The sequence below is a fragment of the Nematolebias whitei genome, chromosome 17, assembly GCF_014905685.2.
Source record: "Nematolebias whitei isolate Nwh7 chromosome 17, NemWhi1, whole genome shotgun sequence".
NCBI classification, from domain to species: domain Eukaryota; kingdom Metazoa; phylum Chordata; class Actinopteri; order Cyprinodontiformes; family Rivulidae; genus Nematolebias; species Nematolebias whitei.
In genome coordinates, this window is record NC_056514.1 from 28225324 (window position 1) to 28253285 (window position 27962).

Below are 27962 nucleotides of genomic sequence, written 5' to 3' on the forward strand. Positions count from 1 at the left end.
ATTTTGTCATTTACTGTACGCTCTGCTTTCCTTCTTTCTGCAGGGTTGCAGTTCCCCTGGATCATCTCTTAAGGCCAGCAGTGTGACGCCGGGCTCATCCACGGCAGCCCCGCCTGCTCTCAGCAAAGCTCTGTCTAAAGGAAAATGCTTCAGGTGAAAACATGACATACTCTTATTGCCATCCTGGTTTCATATCTTCCTCAGTCCACATCGAGATAGAAAAGGCAGCCAAGTGAGAACTTTAATCAGACCGCCGTATAATATAATAAATGGACTTCCAAATAATAAACAGATCATTTATTAAAGAAGAAATGTCCCAGAAGGATTTATGAGGGTTATAAATGAAAGCTACTGTGTTAATTTGTTTCTCAAACCAGTCGCCATGATGGGTTTTTTTATAGGTTTGACTGGATAAATACTAGCCTGTTAAAATAACTCGCTTTATTCACATGGTGTTTTGTTTTAAATGTGCCTTTAAATATTCTAACGGCTCACAGCTGAAAGGGAAATAATATAATGTGTTTGTAGAATTAGGAAGATATTTCATCAATCCACTGGATGGATTTTAACGAAACTCAGAAAGTAATCATTGGATGAACATCTATAATTTTGGCAGGGTCAACCCCATGGCTGTCAAAGCTCGGCAAATTTAGAAATCACAAAAATGACTTTAACTTTGTAAGTTTTACAGATATTGAGGTACAATTCAGTGTGGTGGCAGCTGTGAGCCATTCCCACCAGATACTTATAATATAACATGAGATCACACATGATCGCAATTACAAATTTAGACCAAATAGATAAACTTGGTCTGTTTTTTGTTATAGCAAGATTGTAGTTTTAAACACTCACATGTAAGGAGGTGAGTGATATGAACTTTGTGCTGGGGCTTCAGTTGTGGGAAGATTCTGAAGACATCCACCAAGGAGAAATATACGAGTGACAGTTCAACAAAAAAAATATGTCTTTCTCTCTTTGACATAGAATTCAACCAAATCCAACAAAGTTCAGGCAGGTCATATGGACGTTTTTTTTTAGACGTTTCATCCTTCATCCAAAGGACTTCATCAATCCGAGGAGCCACAAAAAAAAACTCAGTCCCACAAGCAGCACACTCCCATGGTGGACCAACCAGTTTGCTGGTGATAAGATAGATTATCTCCCCTGTCGACTCCTCTGAGGCAGCCACAGCCTAAGTGGTTCAAAACATTAAAGTTCATGCTCAATAATCCAGGTAGACAATCCAACAAAGTTCAGTCAGGTCATCTGGACGTTTTTTTTTTTTGTTTGTTTGTTTGTTTGGTGAGACATTTCATCCTTTGTCCAAAGGACTTTTTGAATCATTGAGCTTGAACTTTGTTGTTTTGAACCACTTTGGCTATGGCTGTCTGGGAGGAGTTGACAGGGGAGAGGGTGGGCTCCAGAAACCATGTTATCACCAGCAAACTGGTTGGTCCATTATGGGAGAGTGCTGCCTGTGGGACTGAGTTTGTTTGTGGCTCCTCGGACTGATGAAGTCCTTTGGATGAAGGATGAAACATCTCAACAAAAAAAGAAACCACCCAGAGGACCTGACTTAATTTTTTTTGGAGTTTCTACCTGGATTATTGATGAAAATTTCAACCAAATAAACTTTTTTGTTTTGCCTCGCAGGATGTGAGGTGGCTGTGCATTGTGATCGCAGCAGTGGTGCCATTTTAAATCCTCGGGGGGGCACAGGAATGTGGGTTTACTGGGTTGTTTGCAGGGAGAATTTTGTTTAGCTTTGATGTTATGGGTGCAGGCATGCTGACAGCTGATTATCTTCAGACAAGCAGCATTCTGAAACTCGTTCACAATTAATTTACCTCCCTTAAACATCCACAAAATGGGATTAAAGAAATCAGCGGAAACATTTTAGTAGCTGGAAAATGTCTACCTGGAGATGATCGCAATAGAGTTGAGCTGGATTGACAAAGGATAACAAAGCTGTCACTGTGGCATATAATCACAAAACATAAAGGTCAGGTTTTGCTTTCTGCACATTTGTGCAAGCCCTCATTATTGGCAGTTTTTATTGTCTTGAACTGAGGACGCAGACAACAGAAACTGCACCACGCCTGCAGAGAAGATACTGTGTGACTTTCCACAGGCGTGCTAGACAGTGATGACAACTTTAGTGAAAGTCCCACTGTGGGAGCAGTTGTGCTCTGTTTTAATGGACCAGTGCAATGGCAGAGAGGATTTTTTTTTTCTTCTTAAAAAAGGTTATGTGTAGCTGTAGAGACAGTGCCAACATCCCCTTAGCTTTTCTGTTTGTACATATTTTTTTCTTCGTTCGCCACTGCGTCGTCCAGGTGTCTCGTGAAGGGCAGCTGACAGTCAATCATCAGCTCACATGCTTCTCGGAGAATGTGGAGGCAGGGGAGAACGAGATGTTGATGGATGTTATCGAAATGCTTTCAGCTATTGACCTGAAAAACTGGACCACATCGTGTGCCATCGGGAGAAATGCCCCATAAAAACATGTCAATATGGCCCATCAATAACACGGCAAATGTTTACCTGTGTGTCGTGGGCTTATCACTGGGCAGGAGTGTGTGCAGATGGACTCACTTGTTCGAATGCAGGCAGCATCTGTTCCACTGGGATTTGGGGTAAACAATGTAAATATCACCAGAAAAAAAAAGGCTTCCTCTTTGACCATGAACACATGCCGTGTAACACAAAACTCTGGCATAAATGCATAAATAATTCTGCACTTCGCACTTTGTGATGTCGTTAAAGTGATAGTTAAGATCTTTGCCTGCCACGAAAGGAGATGTATTTTTTTTTCTGTTTGTGTGCGTTTGTCTGTAGCATCGACAAACTGTGTCACGACACTCTGGATGGGTATTAATAACATTTTCAGATAGTAATTAGTGGATGCACACATCTATGCACACATGCACTGCATGTGAATAACTATTGGGATCAACCAAAATTAATGGAAGAAGCGGGTAAAAGATAATGGATGGATCAACCAAAATCAAGATGGCTGCCATTGCCAACCCACTTAAGGAAATGGAAAAATGGCTAGAACTTAATCAGTTTTACAGATATTGGACTAAACTGATTTAATAGTTGAGCATAATCCCCAACACATTTCACCATTTTTTATTTATTTATTTTTTTTACTTTTGGATTACCTGTTCGCATCAAGCCTGTCTGTCTGTTCGCAAAATACTGTAACTAAGCAAACAGTTGGATAGATTTGGATAAAACTCTAACAAAATAATCATTGGATACACATCTACAACTGATTAACTACGTCACTTATCAGCATAAGTCAATCTTAGTTAAAATTTTGGCATGAAATGAGATGGCAAAAATAATTCCTTCAAGGAATACTATAGGTGTTTCATTTGAAATGCAGCTTTAGTGAAAGATTATGAACAATTACTACCTTACCTGTTGTAGATACCGTATTTTTCGGACTATAAGGTACACTTAAAATCCTTTTAATTTTCTCAAAAATCAACAGTGTGCCTTATGTATTAATTCTGGTTGTGGTTACTGACCTCAAACACATTTTATGTGGTACACGGCGCTCAAAAATCTGTCAACATATTTAAGTTTTGCTTGACACGCCTTATAATCCGACGCATCTTATGTATGAAAACAGACCCATTCATTGATATTGCACCTTATAATCCGGTGTGCCTTATTGTCCGAAAAATATGGTAGCTCTTTAGTAGCGAGTCTAAAAAAGACCACAAATACATTTTCTTGCTGACAAGTTAAAAGAACTTTTGTCTAATTAAAATCAAAGCAGCGCATGCAGACTATTTTATGCGCCTTTACTGTTTTAATGTGACATGCCTGTTCCAGCATTTGCGTTTGCAGATGTCCATGGAGTTTTTGTAAATAACCATTTCATGTCAAACTGATGTTTGCATGAACTGCAATAAATGTGTTTTTTTATAGATAGCCATTAGCTCATCAATCCGATCAGAAGTAATCAATACTTCCCCAAGTTTAGGTCATTCAAAGAGCTACCTACAACAAGTAAGATATTATTTGTTCACCACCTTCCCTAGAAATCCCCACTATCATTTGAATATGCTCGGATAAAATATTTACCATTAGCCTCGTTTTTAAATTAGCACAACGTTCATTTCTGAGGGTTGTTTGTCAAGAACTCGGTTATAATGGCCAAGTCATTTCTTCTGTAGAGACACTAAAGACAATATAATTCATCCGTACATGGAGTTTAAAGTCTTTACCAATGATTCTTCCATCAAACTGGTATTGAGAAGTTTTATTGCAAATCACAAATGTTGCCATTTCATCAGCATTTGGGAGACAGAATCAGTGAACTGCAGGTGTTTGATGCTTCTCATGCGAGGAACCTGCTTTATGAATTTAAATTTGCTTTTGGTAAAAGTGTGATTTGCCTTCTGCATTTCTAAGACAGAGCTTTACCCCTAAATTTAAGGAATTCAAACACTCAACACTCCTTCTTTTTGCCTTTCATGCCTGACTTTTTGACTCCTTTCTTTTGGCCATGCGGGCTCTGAGGGAACGAACCCAGTGGAGAGCAGCAGCTTGCTTGACACAGTAACAAACTGCTTTTTGTGAGGCCCAAGTCACTGGAAATAATGGATTCCAGAGTGCAGTTGTGCAGATTTGTATTGTGTTGTGAGGGGCTTGTTAGTCTGAAATTCACTCGTTTTCATCCAGTAGCAGCTACTTTAAATTCCAGTGTAAAAAAAATATGAAGAAAATAATTACTTTGACGTTCATGACTCACTCGCATCAATAACTATCGCTTTTAAAGATCATGTGTTAAATTTGTTATTGTTGCATCTTAGAGGGTACAGTAGTCCCTCGTTTATTGCGGGTGTTGTGTTCCAGACCCCACTGCAATAAGTGACAATCCGCAAAGTAGTGATGTTATATTGGCTTTAGTATTTATATATATTTTAAGGCTTTATAAACCCTTCCCACGCTTGTGCAATGTTCTAAACTCGTAAAACTATGAAATTTTAACAACAAACATACGGTACTGTATATGTAGCTACTAAATTTTACTTACCAGGCTCTGCAGAACAGCAGTGGCTCGGTTCCTGTCCGAACCGAGAGATGAAAAAAGTATTGGTGGCCTCCAGATGGAGCGCCGGACTTACAGCGGCGCTTCCCTGCTTGGAAGTCCTTCTAAGCCAGCTACCAGCTCTCAAGATTCACCGATGGGTCGAAGGTCTGCTTCTGCTCCGGTTCTGGTCCACTTGGGTGGGTTTTGTGTGGCTCTCTGCATCCGCTGGACATCGAAGTTACAGTAATAAGCACCAAACTTTTTCTGATCAGATCAAAATTTTCCCTCTAGTAATTCAGCAGAAGAAAACAGGGCTTCTGGGTGGGGCACTGTTGGCTTCTGGGAAATGTAGTTGTTATGAGTGGGAATACAGTATAGGCTTATTGAGAGAAAACTGGAAAATGGCGGCGCCTGATCGAAGTATTTTATTTTTCGTTATTTTTTACTGTACAGTACTGTATGCAGTACTGCCCCAATCACATGAGTAATATTAAAGTTGACAATCATGTGTCCTGTCCAATTTTTTTTATGTTAATGTCCGTTGACAAACCGCAAAGTAACGAGGAACTACTGCATTACAACACATACTTCAAACGTAAACAGATCCTATAAATTATTTTCAAGGTTTGCCCAAAAAGGGTACAACTTCATCATTTTTCAGCATGAGATGATCTTTTTCTAAATCGTTGGCTTGAAAGGCAGCAATATGTATTTCTTCAAGTATTCTGCATGCTTTGAGGCATCATTTGTGTGGAGCATGTGACAGAAAAGTTTATGTAAATATTATCACAGTTCCAGTTATCAATCATGTTTTTATTTTCTCCCAGTGGAAGAATTAGTTCAATTTCCAGCATTGCTTTCACTTGATTGAATCATTAACATTTACACGTGCTGAGATGAAAATGCTGGATTAACGGTGAGCATCAGGAGGGCTATTCTGTGTGAGAGAGTCCTGCTGTTTCTGTAGAGATCAGGGTTTTTGCTGTTTATGTGACTAATTGTTTTTTGTTGTTTTTGTTCAGACCTGGTTCCCCTTAGTCTACTTGTAATCTCTATTTTTCTTCAATAAGTTTATGAAATGCATAAATAGAAAAAAGAACTGGTTAAATAATAATTATATTAATACTTTGTATAGCACTTTTCGAACAAATGTTACAAAGTGCTTCACATTAATCAATTAAAACAACATCAGAAATGACACCAGAAACGTTTGTTACGTACTGTAACTTCAGATTCTATGAGTATAGGCGTAGTCCTTTAAGGCTATCGCTAGTGGGTTTATCCCTACGCGCGCAGCGCAGCACTGACAACTTTAGTCCACGCCCACCTGCTGTGTGGGCCTCACCCCTGGTCCATATAAATTATGGTGAGACCGGGTAATCGGCTCCCAAATAGCTTTTTTCTTCAGCCATTTAGGAACCAGTGAGGCCCAGAGCTTAAAGGGCTATGCCTATACTCATAGAATCTGGGGTTACAGTACGTAACCAACGTTCTATTTTGTATAGGCTTCACCCTTTAAGGCTGTCGCTAGTGGGTTAAAGGCAAAGCAGGATGTAGTCTATGGACAGCACATGTTTAAGATGACATCAGCAGCTTTACAGAAAGAGAGCTCTTTGTCCCGTCCAGCAGGTCTGCTTTCTCCAGCCTCTTAGATGCTGTAGGCTATCAGGGCAACGTTGTTGTTCGCTGCGGCCGTCTGTAATGTGCACTGGTGAGCTCGGTTGGAGACCTTGTCACATCTGGTCATGCTTCCCTGGAGGGACAGATTGCTGGTCCATCCTGGAAGCTTTTGCCCCAAGTGCCACCGCCAGGCTTGGCTCCGGTGGGGAACCAAAGAAAAAAATACAGATCAGTAAAACCCTCCACTCTGGAGATAGAGGCGAAGGTGGAGACAGATGTATTCAGCTTGTCGGGCCCAGCTGCAGCCTCATTCTAGTGTGACGTCACAGCTGGACAGCGAGGCCAGAAAGGGTTAGGGCGATGAGCCGGGGCGGAGCCAACCTTGCCGCCAGATCATCTGATCAGGGCGGAGGGAGGCGAGGGACAGAAAGTCCCTTGTGTTAACATCCTCCTGGATTATACCCGGCAGCTCCGAGAGAAGGGCGCCGATGGCTGGGAGTGGTCTGGTTGCCGACGTGGGAAGATCCGAGGTGGCTGAGCATCCGCTCGGCCACTCGTCTTCCGTCACTCTGCTCTCCAGGATGGAAGGGGAAGCTCCATATCGCCTTTCTCGGAGGGAATAATTTGATTTACTGCGTGACTCTGCGTCAAAGAAGGCGGTGGCATCGTCCCGCACATAGCGTCCCGTCACAGAAAAAAACACTCAGCGGAGCTGCTGCCAACAACGCCTTTTTCAAGGGAATCATTCGATTACCGCAAGGAAAAAAACACATTAGAAAAGGCGGTGGTGTCGTCCAGTGGGTAGCGGCCCACCACGAAAAAACATTCAGCGTGGCTGCTGCTAACATCGCCTTTTTCAAGGAAATCATTCGATTACCGTGGGGAAAAAAACGTTAGAAACAACGATTGCGTCGTCCAGCAGGTAGCGGCCCGCCACGGAAAAGCACTCCTTGGAACTTACCTTGAACAAGGCTGCTCGTCTGCTTCTCCTCGGGGAGGAAGAGCTCACCGGGATGGCAGGAGGTTGGCGTGGCGGACCCAGGCATCCTTAGCAAAGATTGTGCCGGTCAAACCTGGACAACTTTTCCTTCTTCATTCTTCTGACCGTGCTAGCTAGCTGGCTGAAGAAAAAATGGGAACTGATTAACCGGTCTCACCGAAATTTATACGGACCGGGGGTGAGGCCCACACAGCAGGTGGGCGTGGACTAAAGTTTTCAGTGCTGCACTCGTAGGGATAAACCCACTAGCGACAGCCTTAAAGGGCTACGCCTATATGAAATAGAACACAAAAGTATACCAAATCAATTAAAATGCATAATATAAGAAAAAAAAGAAGAAAAAAATTCAGATATTAAAAGCCTTGTTAAAGAAGTAAGTTTTAAATAATGATTTAAAAGAGGCCAATGAAGAGGCCTGTCTAATATTTAGAGGAAGAGCATTCCACAAATTAGGAGCCCTGACCATAAACGCTCTACCTCCTTCTGTCACCAGTCGAGCTCTGGGCATGGAAAGTAATAACAGATTTAAGGATCTGAGATTGCAAGAAGGGATGTAGGGGGTAAGAAGCTCAGATAGATATGATGGTGCAAGACCATTCAGGGATTTAAAAACAAACAATAAAATGTTGAAGTCAATTCTAAAAACCGCAGGGAGCCAATGTAATGAGGACAGAACAGGAGTGATGTGCTGGTATTTATGGGATTTTGTGAGATCTTTAGCTGCAGTGTTTTGCACTAGTTGAAAACGATTAAGAGAGCTTTGGGGCAGACCAGAAAATAAAGAGTTACAATAATCAAGATGGAAGGAGACAAAGGCATGAATAAGAGTTTCTGCATCGGTTAAAGAGATAAATGCTCTGATTTTGGCAATATTCCTAATTTGAATAAAAATGCTGTTTTAGTGATGTTCTTAAAATGTTTAGAAAAACTAAGATCAGAATCAAAGGTCACCCACAAAATTATGGCTTCATGAGTGCAGTTAAAACCAAGAACAGAAAGGGACTGAACTACTAAATCCCTTTTGGCCTTGGGTCCAAACACCATCATCTCAGTTTTATCGTTGTGAAAGAAAATTATCAGACATCCAGGTTTTGATGTCTGTAAGACAAAGGATACATTTATTGAATGTGAAGAGGTCTGATGGGTTAATAGGGAAATGTCTGCATAAAAATTAAAAGAAACGTTGAATTTATGAATAACCTGACCAAATCCAACATTTTTCAGTCAGGTCATCTGGACAGTTTCTTTTTTTTTTGTGCTGAAACGTTTCGCCTTCGGTCTGGAAGGTTTCATCAGTCAAGGAAACACACAACAAAACTGATTCTTCCCCCAACAGCTCACTCCAAAGTGGAACAAACCAACAAACTTGTGATAAGATGGTCTCTTTGGTACGCCCTCTCCTCCATTGCCGGCCCTCTTCTTTGTTGACAGTCTTGTCAAACTGGTTGAAAACAACAGAGCTGGTTTGTTCCAATTTGGAGTAAGCTGTTGGGGGAAGAATCGTTTTTTTTGTGTGTTTCCTTGACTGATGAAACCTTCCGGACCAAAGGCAAAACCCTTCAGCACAAAAAAAAAGAAACTGTCCAGATGATCTGACTGAAAAATGTTGAATTGTATACCTGGATTATTGAGCATGGTCTTTGTTGTTAACCTGACCAAATAGTAGCATATAAATGGAAAATAATAGTGGCCCAAGAATAGACCCTTGAGGGACACCACAGGTGAGAAAAGCTGAACTGGAGGAATTATTGCCAGAAATTACCAAAAAAAAGTTCTGTCATGAAGATAAAATTTGAACCACTTCAGAACAATGTCTCTAACACTTAACCAATAATTTAGTCGGCTCAATAGAATATTATGATCAACTGTATCTGGTTCTGTATTTACCCCTACAAAATTTACATAAATCACCTTTATGTAAATAAATATATTAAAACATTTGACAAGACAACAATGCCACCCATGAGGAAACCAATATAAAACGTTCACATCCACTGATGTCAGAAAGTGAATTATGATCTGTGTGTTTTTATTAGTTTGTTTTTTTTCTTGAACCTCCCTGTGTTTTGCAGCTGCTCTCAGCCTTCACTTCCTGGTTCTGCCCCGCCCACTTACACCTGTTCCCTGTTGTCATCAAGCCACCTGTCTCCCATCTCCTCATCAGCCTCAGTCTATTTAGTCTCCCAGTCTTCACCTGTCCTGCAGTGCTTTCCACCCTCCTTGACTGTTTGCTGTTCCCATCAACCTTTTTGCTTCTGGCATATATTTATTGATTTTAAATCATCTTTATTTAAGCCCATGTGCATGTCTGCATTTCTGGGTCTTTCCTCCACAAATGTGACCAAACCAAGTGTCTTAATGATTTTTTTCAAGCATCATTTTTATATTGAACAAAATAGAACAATAATGATTCAGTTTAAAAACAGACTAGAACATTTCAGAGTATAAATATCTTTTTCACTCAGGCAACAAAAGGGATAAAAACAAATCAACTCATGCATACGGCACATTTACACTGTGCTATGCCAAATGATGAAAAAAATTATTTGAGAGCCAAAAGCAAGCTTGGAGGCAAAATTATGTCCAGATTTTGCACAACTAGCACAATCAGGTGAACTCGAGATAACAAATTGTGGCATGTGACGAGTTAAAAAAAATAATAAATTGGGTCCGTTTCATACAGTCCCACACGCAGCATGTTCCTGCGACATGTGCTCACATCAGCTTGTAATACAGATTGTGAAACGATGAAGTATAACTTTGAATCACAACTGATGTCATCGTTTTACCATTGCAGGCACCCGGGGATCCGCTTTGAAGTCGACCACCGACTGTGCTCAGAAAATTTTAAGAGCCTAGAAAGAGAGACTGTGGCTTCCATTATTTGACAGCAGCGGGATAGAAGGGTCACTTTTGTGTTACCTCATACAGTAGAACAAATACAGTTTAACGTTCAGTAAAAGGAACGTTTGAGCTGAGCTGCAGGCGTACAATTGATGTTTAGCCATGGGAACTGCTCTTATGACTGTTGGTTAAGCTCATTGTTAGCGCAGCATCTATCATTTACAGATGGCGTCAATAGGAACAAAATCATTTCAGTTCTGTTTGTTTTTATATAGCATCAATTTGCTGAACAAGTCATCACATGGCACTTTGAAAAAGAAAAACTGGTCCAAATCATATCAGTTCAAATTCCTGCCAGTCACTTTGTTGTTTTCCTACATCATCAAAAACATGACGACTCTACCTCCGGGAGTGTTGTGACAAGTCAGAGAGAACTGAGAGTCCCTTTCATCGAGAAGGGGTTCTCTGCAGACCAATAGTGGGCGTTTCTGGTTGGCTTGAGTCTGGTCTGGGTACAATGAAATATGAAGCATCTGAAGCGAAACCTGCTCCTATTTGTCAAAGTCTGGTCTCAATTAAAGATCATGAGTCCTTTAACGAGATCATGGCCCAAAACAAAAGCTAAAAACAAAAGGTGCTCTTTAGAAGTTCTTCTATGAGATCTGATCTATGAAAGGAGCTGAAACACGGAGTAGGATTGACCCTTAAAATGTGAGACAGCTGAGGAAGTTAACCAGTAAACAGAAATACCTGCTCCAGTTGCAGAATTCTTACAGAAACTGACAATCACTCATCTGCAGTGACTGATTTAAAAGGTTGAACAGGAAAATGCGAAGTTAAAGGTAAAATCCTTTTGTCCCAAAGCCAGTTTAAATATCATTATTATTTTGGTTACTTTATTTTTTTTCTTTATGAATCGATTGTAACTATTTTCACATTATTGAACAACCAAAACAGATTTTTTTTTTTTTTTTTTTTTTTTTTTTTTTATGTAATGGCTAGTTATTAAAAAAAAAAAACATTTTAGCCCTCCCCACTACCCATTTATGATGCTCTTATTTTGAAATGTAACCGGAAATTCTGTGTTAAGAGAGGCGGAAAGAGAAGTTATGGAGACGCCGCCAATGTTGAATCTGAGACGCCGTTAATGTCAAAGAGGTTAACACCATACACATAATATGTCTGTGGTTAACACAAACGCCTTGTTTTTTTTTGTTCAGCCTTTTTTGTTTGTTTTTTTTTTTGTCCAATCAGACGTAGCCCTCCAGATATGCCTTCCAAATTTGTCTGCAGAGATACCTACTTGCTTTCATCATTTAAGCTCATAAAGACGATTGAGTGATTAGATTTTTTTTTTTTTTTTTTTTTTTGTATATCAACAGTAAAAACATACAACAAAATCCTACCCCAGCCCTCCCATACCGGATCAGCTGTACAGGTTCAAGGTTCTTTCTTTATTATCATTTGCATCACATGGTATATGAGGTGGAACAAAATTGTGTACCAAGGTCCCAGTTACACCCAAAAAATAGCAAAAATATAAAATAGTGTAAACTTAAAAATAAACTTCTAACCTACAAAGCTCTCAACAACCTAGCTCCATCTTATATTCAAGATCTTATTGTTACATATTTTCTTAACAGTACTTCGCTCTCAGACTGCAGGCTTACTCATGGTTCCTAGAGTTTCCAAAAGCCGAATGGGAGGAAGACCTTTCAGCTATCAGGCTCCTCTCTTGTGGAACCAACTTCCAGTTTCTGTCTGTGAAGCTGACACTTTGTCCAGCTTTAAGACTGAGTTTAAGACTTTCCTTTTTGATAAATCCTGTAGTTAGGGTTGGCTTGTCATGCTGCCTTAAGCTTTGACTACTGGAGGACAAACTGACCCCATTTCCTTAAATAATTTGCTAAAATTGAGTAATTTTCCATTTGATACCATTTCTATCTTTAACATGTGATTCTTGACCTGCCATTGTGTATCTGTTCCTACCAAGCCCAGCTGGTTGAAGCAGATGGCCGCTTGTCCAGAGCCTGGTTCTGCTAAAGGTTTCTTCCTCATGAGGGAATTTTTCCTTTCCACTGTCGCCTTCATGCTTGCTCAAGATGAGAGTTTTGTGATGGAGTTAAATTCAAAGCAGTCTGTTTTCAGATAAATAGTGTTAAAGAATTAGTTTTATGTATGGATGTTTCTGTTAACTTAGTTTTACACATAAATCAATCAACCTTTATTTATACAGGTAAATCCCATTGAGCCTCGAGGACTCATTTACAAGAGAGACCTGAAGAGAGACCTTGTGCTGTGACTTGGCACTATATAAATAAACTGAATTTAAATTAAAGTATAAAATGAAACCGTACAAGGATCTAAGATGTACACTAATGATGTAAAATAATACGGTAAATTAAATGGTATATTGATAAACCGCAGCCCCAACATGCATACAGGCACGCATAAATCAAACTGGCACTGACAGTTTCAATATACAAAACAAATGGTTGCCAAGTGTCCCAAAATTCCCCAACAGTGTATCTAATAATTTCTAAATGAATATGATGTATAACTTATTTTATCCAGTGTTCATATGATGGGGATGCAGATCCTTAAATAAGTCTCCTGGCTAGAAGGTAGCCAAAATCAATCCATGTTCCTCTTGTACTTGCTGAAAGATGCATCCTCATGGGCCGCCCCAAATAATGAAATGACTGGTACAGTTTTTCCACATATCCCACAAAGTATCATTGACAATAGCCCCACAGCTTTGGACAAGTCCAGAATGTGTTTGTGTGTAAGAGCATTTGTTTACAATGATTACATGCAGGATCCAGGTCGGTTTTAATCTTGGACAGTTTATCTTTGGACCAATGCAGCCGGTGCGCCACCTTGAATTGAACTACAGCGTCTCAGACAGACGAGGATGAGATGATTAAAATATTTGCCCAAATGGGACACACATTCAAGAAGCCAATGCACAGTCAGTGCTACTCATTTTTGTACTTCAAAGTCATTGTCAGCGGGTGGGGTATGGGGCCTTTACCTTAGCAAAATGTATTCATAAAAGTCAACATTCTGATTATGTCAATCTTATTAGGGATGCACAATATTATCGGCATGGTATCGGCCGATATTAGTGTTGAAGTTCAATATCAGACATCGGCCATTCCAGCAAAATAACTTGCGATATAAAAAGGTGCTGTTTTTGTATGACAACCCAGTGACAAGGATTCCTGCAGCACAACGTGACGTCACGCCTACCCGACCTCACGGCGGAGAGGAAAATTCAAAATGTCGACGGTGTGGAAGGTTTTTTTTCGTTTGTCAGGATGTTGGGATTCCGAAGATTTTTGGACTACGTTGAGCCTCGCTACATCTTCCCCAGTCTGAGATATTTTTCCAACGTAACCTTACCGAGTTAGTCATTTTCGACGTCATTAAGAAGCTAACAGCCGATAGCACTTGGATGAATTTTACCACAGACATTTGGACATCAAGTGTTAGCCCATTAGCATGATTAGTTTTACGACACAATGGATAGACAAAAACTTTGAACTTAAGAAGGCTGTCCTTCATGCACAAGAATGCAGAGGATCCCACACTGCAGCTAGGAACCTGGAACAAGCCTCCACGAGTGAGACAGCATCACATGTGACTAATGCTAATAAATAATATTTAACACTTTTCATTTAATATAAGTTTAAAGTGCTATGCATATCATATGGCTGTTACTAAATATGTCACCAGCTCTTAAGCTGTTACACAATTTTTGTAGCAAAGAAGCCTAAATAAGAGGGCTATGTTCTGACAAAAGAAAGTATATAAAGTATCGGTTATCGGCCAAATATGTTTTAACATATCGACCAAAAATCCAATATTGTGCATCCCTAAATCTTATGGTTAATGACTAAATAATTTCAATAAGACGAAAAGTTATAGCTGAAGCATATTTTGTCTTGCTGTTGTGCACATTTACTCACTGACTTGTCCTAACCCTATAAAATATTTATCATTAACTTTTTTTTTTTTTTTTTTTTTTTTTTTTTTTACATCAATATAAGTAATTCGACATGAGAGGGTACATTTTCATTCTGGAAGCTACATGTGTGCTTTTATTATTTAAAACTTACTGCTCCGGCAAGTCAGCAGGAGGGGGAAAAAAAAACTAAAGGAAAAGTGTGTTTACTTAAAAGAAAACTACATATTTGCATACAAAATTTAAATACTGTTAAGTTCTCAGAATGTTGCTCAAAATAAAACCGTATACATTAGCGTTTTGCTCCGAGCACAGAAAACACCCGTTAGCATGCTTGCAGTCCCACTCTTTTTTTTGTTTTGTTTTGTTTAGCTGTGACAAATGATTTAATGTTTGTTTTTAAATAAAAATGCTCATGTGTGAATTATTTGCATGTCTCTGTCATATGCTTCAATAATGTTACTTTTGTACAACGTTTAATTTATTTGTACCACTTAAACCATAGATATTCAGGCCTTTGGTACGTCTTTAAATGAAACTGGGTTCAGCCGGTGATTTTTTTTAAAAATGTATTTATTTATTTATTTTCTGGGCCTTCTGGTTGCAGGAGCAGCTCCCTCTCACTCAGTCCATCCCGTTCACGCAGGGAGACCAACCTGTTCAGAACTCCACCCGTCTCCAGAGGGAAACTCAAAATATCCAGCGGTCTCATTGAGGGAACCAGAATGGCTGGACACGTCTACAAACACTTACAGGAAGATGAGTCAACAGACATGGACTCCATAATAAGGTATTTCTTTATTTGACTGTTCATCGCCTACTATAGAAAGGTGAAAGCATCCGATAACATTTCTGCTCATGTCAGTGTGTCTGTTAGCAAAATATCTAATGAACCACTGGGGAGAATTTCTTGAAAATTGCACAAAGTAAATATTGTGTATATATCTACAACTGTTTATCTTTTGAAGCCAGATTAAATATGGCTGCCACAGCCACCTGACCTTATAAAACACAAAATGAGCTTTAATTCAGACACTTTTACAGATATTGTGCTAATATTTGGTGTGGTTGTATCTAAGAGTCACTTGCAAAACATACTCAGTTATACTACGTGTGTGAGGTTTTTGCTCCGAACATTAGCAATAACTGATAACAAACGCTGTTTGGCTGTTAGTAAAATTTTCTCATGAATCATTGGACAAACTTTAACATTTTTAACTGGTACAACTCGATTTAACTTTATTTAACTTTTGGAGTTGATCCAATTCAATACCGTGGCCACAGCTAATCAATATTAGTAAAACAAAAATGGCTATAAATGTGTTTTTTTTTTTTACTGATGTTGAGCTAAAATTGGTGTGGTACTACAAGTAAAAGTAACTCCATCACATACTTTGAGCAAGACATCTTAGGATTTGAAGGTAAGATAAGTTTTTATTTTCTTTATATTTAAACAGAACGGTTCCACAAGACCATTTTTATCTAAAACTCTGGCATTAGCCACATGGCTGATATTCATTCCTTTAAGGAGTGTTAAACTTTTTTTAAGTTTAGTCACGTTTTGTTTGATCCTCTAAAATAAAATTTAGGTCCGTCTCCACACCAGGCAACGCAGGCCCTGTGGACTAAGCGAGGTTAAGTTGTGGCAGCATCAGGGCGATTTATTTATTTATTTATTTATTTTAGAGAAATTAGCTTATGACTGAAATCGTCTCGGTTCAGATCCATGAACCGTCCTCTGAAATCAGATCCACATAAATAAATGAGCTGTGCTCTGCCCTCATTCAGCTGAAACCGCCACGATTAATTTGAAGAACGCACTTGATAAATGCTCAGCGGCATCGTGGTGTTAGGGGAAACACACACACACACGCATCTAATGATTCTGTTACCTTTTTTTTCTAACCAAGTTATATAAAAAAAAAATAATAATAATAAGGTTAAGAAAACGACCAACTCTGCCAAAGCTAATTATCCAATGAAGCACAGGTTCAAATGCATTTCCAACTGTGTGGAGCGGCTCGACTGGGGCTCATGTTCAAGCATTTTGCTGCAGACTCACGGTTCACATGTCAACACAACAATTTATTTTCCCCTCACTCCACGCCGAGCGTTGAGCTGCAGCGAAGAAGGCCGTAAAACAACGCATAAATTTTAGCCATCTTGAAATTTTCCTTTTTTGCTCTCACGACGAAGGGCGGTGAGTTGACCTACTTTATTTCCTAAGGCCGTTATAAGTGAAGCGTAGCGACTTGGCTCCGTTTCAGGTGGCATTAAAAACAAAAGGAGCTTTTGGCAGCACAGCGCTATCTGGAGACTTAAACATATTTTAAATGTACAGCCTGATCATCCTCGCTGGCTTGTGTTCACAGAAGTGAAAGCCCTGACACTATTGTTATTACTGCGGGTGCAGCTGTGGCTGAGTGGTTAGAGCAGTCGTCCTCTAGTGCGAGAGTTGGTGGTTCGATTCCACCCCTATACAGTCACATGTTGAAGTGTCCCTGTGAAGACATTGAATCCCTCATTGCTTCTGATGTGTATCCCGTCGGTGTATGAATGGGATCTAAAGCACTATAGAACGATTTGTTCAGATTAGCTTTGTAGAGGTCTAGTAGAGAGCTGTATGACTGTGTGTGGAGGTAGAGGGCACAGATTGTGTTGTAGAGTGCTTTGACTATCTTGATTAGATAGAAAGACGCTAGATAAGTACAGTTCGTTTTACCATTTGCTGCTGACGCCAAGCATGTTTTTGCCTGTCTGTGTTTCTTTGTCTAGTGTTAGCAAAATAGCTCACGATTTGAATGTAATTATTAAATGTACATTTTAGAACTGATTAACTTTTAGAATGAATGTTATTCGAGATGGTCTAGGCGACCTTACACAAAAGTAGCCATGACTCGTCCAATTTACAGCTACTAAGCTAAAGTTTGGAGTGGTAGTAGCTAAGAGTTATACCTAAACATACAGTATAATGAACACAAAACTGAGACCTGTTCTTTAAAACATTGCTGTCAACCCTGTCTGTTAGCAAAATATCTCCTGGACCACAGAGTGGATTTAATGAAATGCTCAATTGTAATTATTGGGTCTATAATAGAGTACACTTTGGAGTTAGCTCACTTTGACTTGATATAGATGAGTCTGTAATGAAATTAAACTCAAAGCAGTCTGCCCCTCAGATAATTAATGTTAACTTACTTTGTATATGGATGTTTCTGTGCAGTGTCCTGAGATGACTTCTACTGTGACTTGGCACTTTATAAATAAACTGAATGAGATTTAAGATGGTCGCCATAGCTAAGCAAACTTAAGCACAAAAATGTCTCTTAACTCAGCCAGATTTATAAATTTTAAGCTTAAAAGTTTGTGTGGTAGTAGCTGAAAGTCATCTTGAACACTTTCTCTGAGCTCTAGAACAAGATCTTGCAATACCACATTTTATTTACTGGATTTGACCAAAACAGCAATAACTTGCTGTACTTGCCACCGTACACATCACACCGCTGTATAAGTTGCATCAGTCTAAAAATATCGAATAAAGTGGAAAAAAACATAAATAAGCCGCTTCGCCGTATAAGTCGCATCTATTACGCGTCAACGCTGACACGTCTCATTTGTTATGCGTCACCGCTAACTACCCAGAAACGTGGGCCGGTGTTATGCCAAAAATCAATTGGTTGCCAAATGATGGACGTGGGAGCATGCACGAGAGGACTTTAACAAGAATTTAACAAGATAACCACCTAAAAACAATTGTTTGCTCAACATTATAGCAAAGGTGTGTCTCAGTTGAACTTTTCCTTAATAAATGCACTTGACGTTTGCTCTACGAGCTCCAGAGCGAGACGAAGGTGGCTTGGTATGGCAAGTCAAGTGTCTAATTAATACCTATTAATGAAACACTTGACTTGCCATATTGCTCAAGGGCCCTCTAGTGGCTGAAAATGGTAGTGTTCAATATTTTCCATGTCGGAATGAATAAAATCGTCAGATCTCAGCCAAAAATTGGGTTATAAATATGGGAAAAAACGTATATTAGTCGCTTCAGTGTATAAGTCACAGGACTTGCAAATTTATGAAAAAAGGTGTGACTTATACGGTGAAAAACACGGTAGTCTAATATTCTTGTGTGAAAGGCTGCAGGCAACATGCATTTATTCAAAGATTACCAGGCCATTAATTATCAAAAAAGAAATTCTCCTCATGGACAGAAAAAGCTTTTTGAATTCAAATAAAGATTCTGGTTCCTGAGGTTGCGTGCCTTATCGGGTAGATTAATGCACATTGTCAAGCAGCTTCTCCACTTTAATAAAAGCACAGTGAAAACATTAAAATTATTTCCAGTTTTATTTACAGAAACAGACCGGGGCACCTTTAAGTCTAAATAACTGTGCTGTTTAGCATAAGACTCAAAAACAGTCTAATTTGCTGTCAGCGAGTGCAGCTGGAGCGATGGCGCTGTTAACAGAAACGTCTGTCATTAAAGCAGCAGCGTCCCCCGTGTATTCCACACACACTTAAAAGAGCCGCGCGATGTTCCTATTAGCAAGTCGTCCTGACTGAGCATTTCAGCAACTTGTAAGATATTCTGCAAGCTGCCAAAACTCTTCATGTGACCTATTTCCATAATTTACATTTTTAAACAAAGCTCCGTGGAGCCTTGGAGTTTTCTTTTTTATTTATTCTTCTTTTCTTTTTCTTTTTTTCAAAAGGTTGTGTAGGGAAAGATCCTCCAGGAGTAACTCCCGTCTTAACACACGCATGCACAACTGCACACACTTAATACAGAATAACAAATAAACCAATAATGAAAACTAATGAGGATTCTTTTCAAAATCACAAAGGAAAAAACTCGTTGCTAAAGGCAATTAAGCCTCGCACACAGAGTTTAGAAGAAGAGCTGAAACAATAAACTTGTCATCTATGGGGTAAAATTACGGTTGTACAATTAAACAGTTTAGAGAGCGCTCTCCGCTGACAGTTCCCTTCCAGATCCATCACTCCAATGCTGGCCTTCGGGAGGCTGAAATGACCCATTTCTAATCTTACAAGACACACGAACGGCGAGCTGGTAGCCCCTCCTCCTCCGGCCTCCACGTCTCCCATGTTGCCATGGATACACCATCTCACTTCTGGAAATGAGAAACGGGGAGGTGGAGAAGGAGGAGCGAGAGGGGAAAGTGGGGACAGGAGAACGAGCGGGCAGGGACGATAAGAGTGCAGAGAAGTGAAGGCGAAGGCTCATCGCGCGGCGTGGCGTAAAAAAAATCTAAACACAGAGAGGGAGATGGTAAACAAACATGAGAATACTCTTCTGTGTTTTCCATTATGTGGCAACAAATCCCCGCAGTCAGTCGGTTTTATTATCCAATGTCAAAACATTTACCCATTGCAGAGAGAGAGAGAGGGGCTGAAGTGAAGTCAAATTTGTTCAGGGAGTTATTTTTAGCGCGTTTTGATCTGATGGATTTACCTCCAGCTTGTATTCGTCCTGCTTAGACCAAGAAGAGAGTGGAGAAGTAATTCAATTATATAAACTTGGTTATGCCACAAACAGCCTCAGAAGGCCCACAATAATACCGGCTGTCTCCTAAGGCAGCGTGCCCGAGCAAAAAACTAGCTCTCGAGCGCAAATATTCAACAAATGCACAGTTTGTACCATGAGAGAGGAACTTTAGGTACCTTACGAGATGATTACAAATCAGAGGGCAGCGCGATGATTATGAAACAATGATTGATTAGGTTGATGCAGCCATGTTAATACTTCAAACAAAACCCTGAGCAAAACCTTCCTTAGACCTTAAAGAATCAAGGTGTTTCACCCTTCACTGCAAGATGAAGCAGTTGTTTGATACCTTCCTGTTGGACTTGCTCTCACAAACAAAATAAACTAAATATTATTATAATTATAAATAATAAACTGGACATTATTCTAATGATGTAAAAAAATAAGCATTATTGTAATAATATAATAACAAACCAATTATTTTATTTTAATGTAGACCACTGAATAAAGTTATAAACACAAGCTTGAGAAATGTACTGTTCCACAAGAGTATAGTGAGTATTGTATATAGTACTGAGTTCTGAATGAGCCTGCTGAAATTTGATGAAAATGGTTGCTAGAATCTAAAAAAGTAGCAAAAGGTGAGCTAAACAAGACTATTTCAAAATTAATAGTATAAGGTTGGCTAGAAGTTAAAAGTAGCAAAAAGCTGGCAAAAACTTACAAAAGGCAAAGTAAAACCTATAAATAGTAAAATGTTAGATAAAATCTCAAAGTAGCACCAGGCTGGCTAGAAGCTAAAAGTAGCAGATTTTTGGCTATAAGCTAAAGGTAGCAAAAGACTTGCCAAAAGTAACGAAATATTAATTAAAAACTAATCGTAGCAAAATGCTGGCTAGAAGCTACAAAAAGCAAATGGTTAGCGAAAAGTTAAAAAAAAACTTAATGGCTAAAAGGAACAAAATGTGAGAAGCAAAAAACTAAAGCTAAAAGTATATTAAGGCTAATAAGCAAATGGCTGGCTGAAAGCTAAAAGTAAGCAATGATAACTAAAAATTGTAGACTGGTAGCTAAAACCTAAAAGTAGCACAGGAAGGCAAAAAAAAAAACCAAAATATTCCAAATACCTTAAACTACAAACGTTTTTAATTGCAGTACTTGCCACTTCTAACTTTTATTCCTCGGATGAAGCATGCAGCGCCGTTAAAATGCATCAGTTGAGATTCTTCCATTTCCTCATAAACTTACATCCACCCTCAAACTGACTGTGCCTATACTTTCAGACAATGTCAGTTTAATGAGCCTCATCTCCTAATCTAAAATTAGAACACAGTGCAAAGCAATAATCTGGTATGTATAACATGTCCGCGTGCATATCTGTACGAGGCAGAGTAAGGAATCCTGCTGTGACGCTTCTGAAGCTTTAAAAGTTTGATAAGGCAGACTTAAAAGGCAGTCATGAGAGAAGGGATTTTTCTGTTCAACATTCATGCAGAAACAAACAAGGCTGCTCACGCTGAGAATCATAAATAATTACTCAAAGATTACAAAAGAACAATAACTAATCATTATATTGTTGTGATTTTTTTTTTTTAATCAAACTGGAATAAAATGGATAAAACGAGTGTTGCATTTGTGTGTGTTTATCACTCAGCTCTGAAGGCAGAGGTGGGGAGATACAGCTGATTATCTTTTGGAGTCGGCACAATTCAATTCTATATTACCCCCACAGCTAACGCACAAATATCTAGATCGCCTTCATTTCAAACATATTGAATTTGGTATAATCGCTGAGAGTTGGTCACAACTTGTACGCCAAGCTCTAAAGAAATGGCAGAACTCATTTTTAAAGGTGCTCATTGCAAACTATAAAATAAAACCTACAAGTGCTATTTTGACCGTTTTTCAAATTGTACAGTTTGAACAAAATACCTTCAGTAGTTTCCTAAATATAATGATGTGCAATTAAAAAATGCAGGTATGCACTCAACATAAACACAGCCTGTTTGCGTATATATGTACCAATTGCATTCAAATAGTTGGACTTCAAAATCCCAAATGGTTCTTCCCATGGACGTCGTCATTGTTGAGATTTTCAGTCACTTTCACCATTTTTTTTTTTTCGTTTTTAGCTAAAAACACTCAGTAGTTGGCAGTTGTTTGCAAATTTTGCTTTTTTTTTTTTTTTTTTTAACGAGCACATTGACCATCAATATGACAATTTGAGCTCAATATTTTTTATTCTTTTTTTTTGTAATAACTTTTTTTTATGAAAAGGCTGTGCTCTAAGTTGTTGTTGTTGTTGTTGTTGTTGTTGTTGTTGTTGTTGTTGTTGTTCACAAGCTTTCATGTTTCTTTCTCTCTTCTCCCCAAAGTTGTGACTCATCCAGCAGACGGGTCGGCGCCCTCCTCAACAGGACCTCTCCTTCTAAAGCTACTGCCAGAAAAGGATGGATTGAGGTCCCTTGCACCCGCCTAGACAAAGGATCAAAATCCCCACCGCCATCCCTGCGCACCTGCTCCGTGCCCATCATCCCATCGCTCCAAGCATGTGACCCCAAGGCGGCTGACCCCACTAACACGAGCGACCAGAACCAAGTGGGGTTTCTCAAGTGGCAACCTCCGCCAGCTGTAAACCCAAGACGGCGCATTAGCGATTCTCCGTCTCAGCGTGAGACTGTTGAGTTGGTGAACGGAGCTTCGCCCTCCAGCGCTGGCGCCCCACCGGAGAAGAACCTCACACAGGCGCCCTGCTCTGTCGAAGTTTCTGCAGAAATTGTGCGAGACACAAAACCGAAAGGCTTTTCAAGCCACAAAAACACATCTGGATTTCACAGCAAGGTCCATCACGGTGGCACAAACACTCTCGAAGGTGAGACTGTGCAGGAGTCGGAGGGGAAACTCATCCGATATTCAGCTGAAGCTCTGCACACCAGAGGTCTGAAGGCAGCGGGCCAAAAAGAAGTCCAGGGACAGTTCCAAGGTCAGGCATCTCTCGCAAACGGAGGCGCAAACTGCTTCCTGGCTGCCCAAGGCCCCAGCTGCAGAGGTACTGGAAACACTTCTGCCAAGCCCTCTGCGAGCTGATTGGATTAACTCTGTGAAGCTTCAAAGACACCGTTTCTAATAACTGGATACCTTCACATGTGGCTCCGAATGGTTTGGCGGTGGGACCATCTGTGTGGCCGCGTGGACCAATAACAGAAGGGTATCGATTTTTGAAGGAGGATTATCAGATTGAATTGCAGAGACGAAGGAGGGGACAAAAAAAGCTTGACGCAAAAGACATTAAATCACAAACAGACAAACAAACACACATTGTGAATAAATGTGACTCAATAAGGAAAACGAACAGCGAGTGGGAGCTTGATTTAAACGGTGTACTGGGGGGTGGGGGAGGGGGGGAAATCACTATTTAAAAGAAGCTTCTACTTAGAAACCAAAATAGTGTGTCATCTCTATGTTGTTTCTCTATTGTAAAGAAATGAAATTATATATGTCATATAATATATGTCATATAGGCGTATATATATTTGACATACAATTGTGACAAAATAAAGATTAAGATAACGGTGTTAACTAAAGACGTCCTTCATTGAATCTATTTTACAACAGTTATTGCCTAAGGCAGAACGATAAAGCCTTGTGTGTGTGTGTGTGCATGTTTGTTTGTCCTGTCCGTACAGTTGGCGAAATATCTCACAAATCACTTAACAGAAATTAAAGAAACGTTCAGAACGTAAGCAGTGGGTACGACTGGTTTTGGAGTCGATATAATCTCAGATGGCCAACTCGACTAGATGACTTAGCCTGCACAAAAATGGTTATATCTAGTGAACTGACATTCACTTGGTAGTAGCTGAGAGTCGTTCACACAACACATCGTCCAAGCGCTAATAAATCATGCAATATATGCATTTCTTCAAAATAAAAAAAGCTAGGCTTTTAATGAGGATCATGTTTGTGTCTAAAGTGTTTTTACACACAAAAAAGGATTAAACCAACTGAAGTCAAATTCAATATACCATCCCACTATATTTATAAAGCACTTAAAAACAGCAACAAGGCCAACCAAAATGCTGTACAGCAAAAACAAACAAGCAAAGGACACGGGATTAAATACATGGATCATACAGGGGTAAAGATACGCACTAAATGGCTAACATTATACTGTAGAATACAAAGTTAAAATAAGTTCATACAGTGTCAAAAGCCAGGGAATAAAAGTGAGTGTTCAAATTAGACTAAAGCCCCTTTTCCATTAGTAACTGTACAGCGCAGTTCGACTCGGTACGGTTCCAAGGCTTTTCCACTGGCAATTATTTGTGGAACCAGCCCCTTTTCCAGTCCCTTTTTTTACTCTGGGGTTCCAACCGTTCCGTACTAGCCTTAAAACATGACATCAGAACACTGTTGCTCACTGATTGGTCATGAGGTGGAGTCACTGGTTGTTTGAGAAACTTTCACAACAACAATTCGCCATTTGCATTAACTCGCGGAGCGACTGGACCTATTTTTAATATTTTGAAAAACGATGATAACAACACCGTGGTCTAATACTGAAGTACAGGCATTTTTTGGGGGCTTTGTGGCTGATGACAAAATTCATCAGAGTGAACTAGATGGAGCTCCGCTGGTTCCCCTCCCGGGTCCTCTCCACCTGAGCCTCGGAGCCCCCTCAGGCTAGGGCGTCATCTCCTCAGCTCCAAGCTCTGCCGGTCACCGCGGGGGATCCTCCATGCTGCCGACCCACAAGAGCCTACGAGTCCGGGGCTCCTGCGGGCTCCGAGCTGAACCCGCCCACTAGAACGGTTACTGAAAGTATAATGGAAACAACTCATACCATGCCGAATGGAACCATGCTGTACCGGTACTAATGGTACTAATGGAAAAGATGCATTAAAAACAGTAAGAAAGGGAGCCTGCCTGACATGTAGTGGTAACTCATTCTACAGTTTTGGACCTGCAACAGTGAAAGCCATGTCACCTCTTAGCTTAAAACGAGTGCCTGGAACCAATCAAAGCATCTGGTCTGCTGACCTCAGCGAGTGCTCTGGGACATATGGCTGCAGCAGATCAGCGAGATAGGAGGCAATTATAAAACGAAACTAAATCTGTCAAGGTTGGCCCTGCTTTTTCATGTCAACAGATATTTGTAACTTTCTCTGCAAAACCACGGTATTGGCATATCTCAGCATGTTTACCTTATTTTTTCATGCTTCAAGTGTGTATTTTTGTTTACAAGCATCTCACAATCAACGGACAAACTGAGCAAAGCAAAGTGATTAAAGGCTCGGCAAGAAAATGATTTTGCATGTGAAGGAAAAGGGCGTCTCAGTTGATGTGATTGAAGAGCTTCAGTGATTTTCCACATTCTTATCATCTGCAGATAAAAAATCTTTCATTATTTCTCACGATAAAACTTCAGTGTGTCTGTAAGCTGTAAATGGAGAAGACCTTCTTCGCTGTGCTGAAGCCTAACAATAGCCATAAGGTTTGTGGATGGAAATGAAGCATGGCAACAAAACAAGCCGAGCCCAATTCTTTATTCATGGCTCATTTACGTCACATCCAATGTATCTCACTTTCAGGTTTGCAACGACTGCTGGCAAGGTAGGTTGTACAGGATTTGCAAATGGGTATTACCGTGATTTCTTCATAACTTCTGCGCAGAATAAAACTGTCTTGAAGCTGTAAGAAGGTTTTTGTGAAGATTAAAATGAACTTCATTGATCCCTGAGGAGAAATGCAGCCAAGGCAGCTGCAAAGCAAAGATAAAATTTGCATAAATACAAAATATTTTAATTTTAAGCACATACACTTCTGGTTGGACAGAATGTACCTCTCTTTTTTGAAGGGGGGGGGCAGAATTTACTAACTGTATTTACATTACAGTGGTAACGAAAGGCAAGTGTGCAAACTACAAAATTAAAGATGAAATATTTACACACTGAAAATATGCATGTGTTCAAAGGTTATCGGACATTTCTGCTGGGCTTTAATGAAAATCCATGTATTTTCAGAATCAACTCTATTGTCATTGCACAGTTAAATACAACAAAAATATCTGTACATTTCAGTGCAGCCGTCCAAAGACGAAGGTAGACGGAGGTGCACGGAGGCTGAAGCTTCGTTGCGAAGCACTTTTCAGGCAACTTTAAATATTTCTGGCCAAATCATTTAGTTTATGTATATTTTCTTTCTTTTTACTTATAAAGTGTTCTAGATCCGCAGTTTTCCAGTTTCATTTGGACTTTGACTGTGTCTTCTACTCATGTTTTAGTAATGTTCTTATAGATCAGCAGTATCCAAAGTGGGGTTTCCCATTAAATCAGTCCACACAAAAAAAAAAGAAACTTTTTAGTGATTTAGTTAGTAGACATTTGTGGACTTTAGATTGGTCACATACAAGAAAAATACCCATAATTCTATTCACTCTTTTTTTTTTTTTTTTTTTTTGCTTCAGATTTGTACGATAGCTGCAAAATCAAATTTTTTGGTTTGACCAAAACGCTCTTGCTCTTCCTCAAAAGTACTTAAACTTCTGTTTAAAGTACCTAATGACTATGCAAAAACACCTACCCCAACTCATTTCTGTCTGCACCACTGGGTAATCCATAGATCACTGCTGAACGTTATTCAACAGTATACACTTTTACTCCGAATGCAGCATTCTCTGCTCTGATTTTGATGGCAGCAAACGCATGGGACAGTAAACCTGTACTCCAGCTCAGCTGAAGCCAGACACAGTGTGGGATTACGGAAAGTGTTGTAAAGAGTCCAATACCTGGGTCCAGAGAGCAGATGAGGTTCTTATGGGATTCTGTAATCCTTCACACATCGAGCAATGATCCTCTCTTGTTGTGGTCTGTCTAATCCTTCAGGAGGTGTTTGGATGCTGCATTGTTTTTAACATATCCGTACCCTCGACATGCCTCCATTGCTGCCTGACCTCATGCAAACCATAATGCAGCTCCTATCATACCCTGCTGAGTGCTGGTAATGCATTCTGTGTGTGGTGACCATCTGACAGACTTTCACCTGCCTGATAACACTTATCTCACCACTCATGCCCTTTGGTGCTCGTTCTAGACGTGGCAGTTCCTTGAAAATGGAATAATTTGCATGCCCGTCCATTTATACCAAAATCGCATCAATTCTTCAGGGTATACCTAATTTTTTGGGTCAGTGAGTATACACAGCAAGTAAATAACATTCTAAAGAAGATATTTCCATTCAGAATATAAGCAACCATCTTCAGAAGTTCAGTTCAAGGAAGCCTTGTGATGACCGCCTACCAAAAAGCAGAAAATGTTTGTACCTATATCTGTGTGTGATAATGTCTGCTCCCAAAATATCTCATTAACCAGTCAACAAAGTTTCTTTGAACTTGCCTTCTATAAACATTAGAAACACATAGGCTAGTGATAAATGTTTGGAGTCCACCACTGCTAATTGATATTGGTCAACAAAAAAATGGCTGCAAGTCTGAATGTTGCAACTTTTGAACTGAAAATTGCCGAGGTTGTAGCTACACATTGCTCACAGCACATACAGAGCATGAATATTCTGTTTTTAACCAAAACAGCTACAACTCCATAATCTCTCAGCATGTGATGATTTCTATTGATACACAATAACCACTCCTTAAAGGAATGTCAGGTCTTTAATTTTTTTATTGGTTGCATCTAATTTTCCTTTTTATTCCACAGATGCACATTTATGCATCAGTGGCAGTTTCTGATGCTGATATGTCATGGGATTTGGTAAAGGTTTATGGATGTTTGTCACTGTTCAATTAATGTGTGTGAGTTACAGTAGTTGTCTTTCATCTCGGAGAGGAGCCTGCAGGCGCACGGAGGAGCACCTGATGACCCCAAGGCTTTTTCCCTCATCTCTAAACTAGAAAGCTGAGGTCGTCTTGACCTCGCCTCTGTCTGTTGAGCGTGTATTTGAAAAACACTTCCTGCCT

General features: G+C 39.7%; 1 protein-coding gene across 1 annotated transcript in view; it reads left to right on the plus strand.

Annotated features, from left to right (window-relative positions):
- The window catches only part of nrg3b (neuregulin 3b), a 313653-nt gene extending 290310 nt beyond the window's left edge, over nucleotides 1-23343 (plus strand). The window contains exons 7-9 of the mRNA XM_037691441.1: nucleotides 44-153; nucleotides 15092-15274; nucleotides 22366-23343. Coding sequence (XP_037547369.1) covers nucleotides 44-153; nucleotides 15092-15274; nucleotides 22366-23077 — 1005 coding nt within the window. The 3' untranslated portion in view covers nucleotides 23078-23343. The remainder of the gene's footprint in view (nucleotides 1-43; nucleotides 154-15091; nucleotides 15275-22365) is intronic.
- The last annotated feature ends 4619 nt before the right edge of the window (nucleotides 23344-27962 follow it).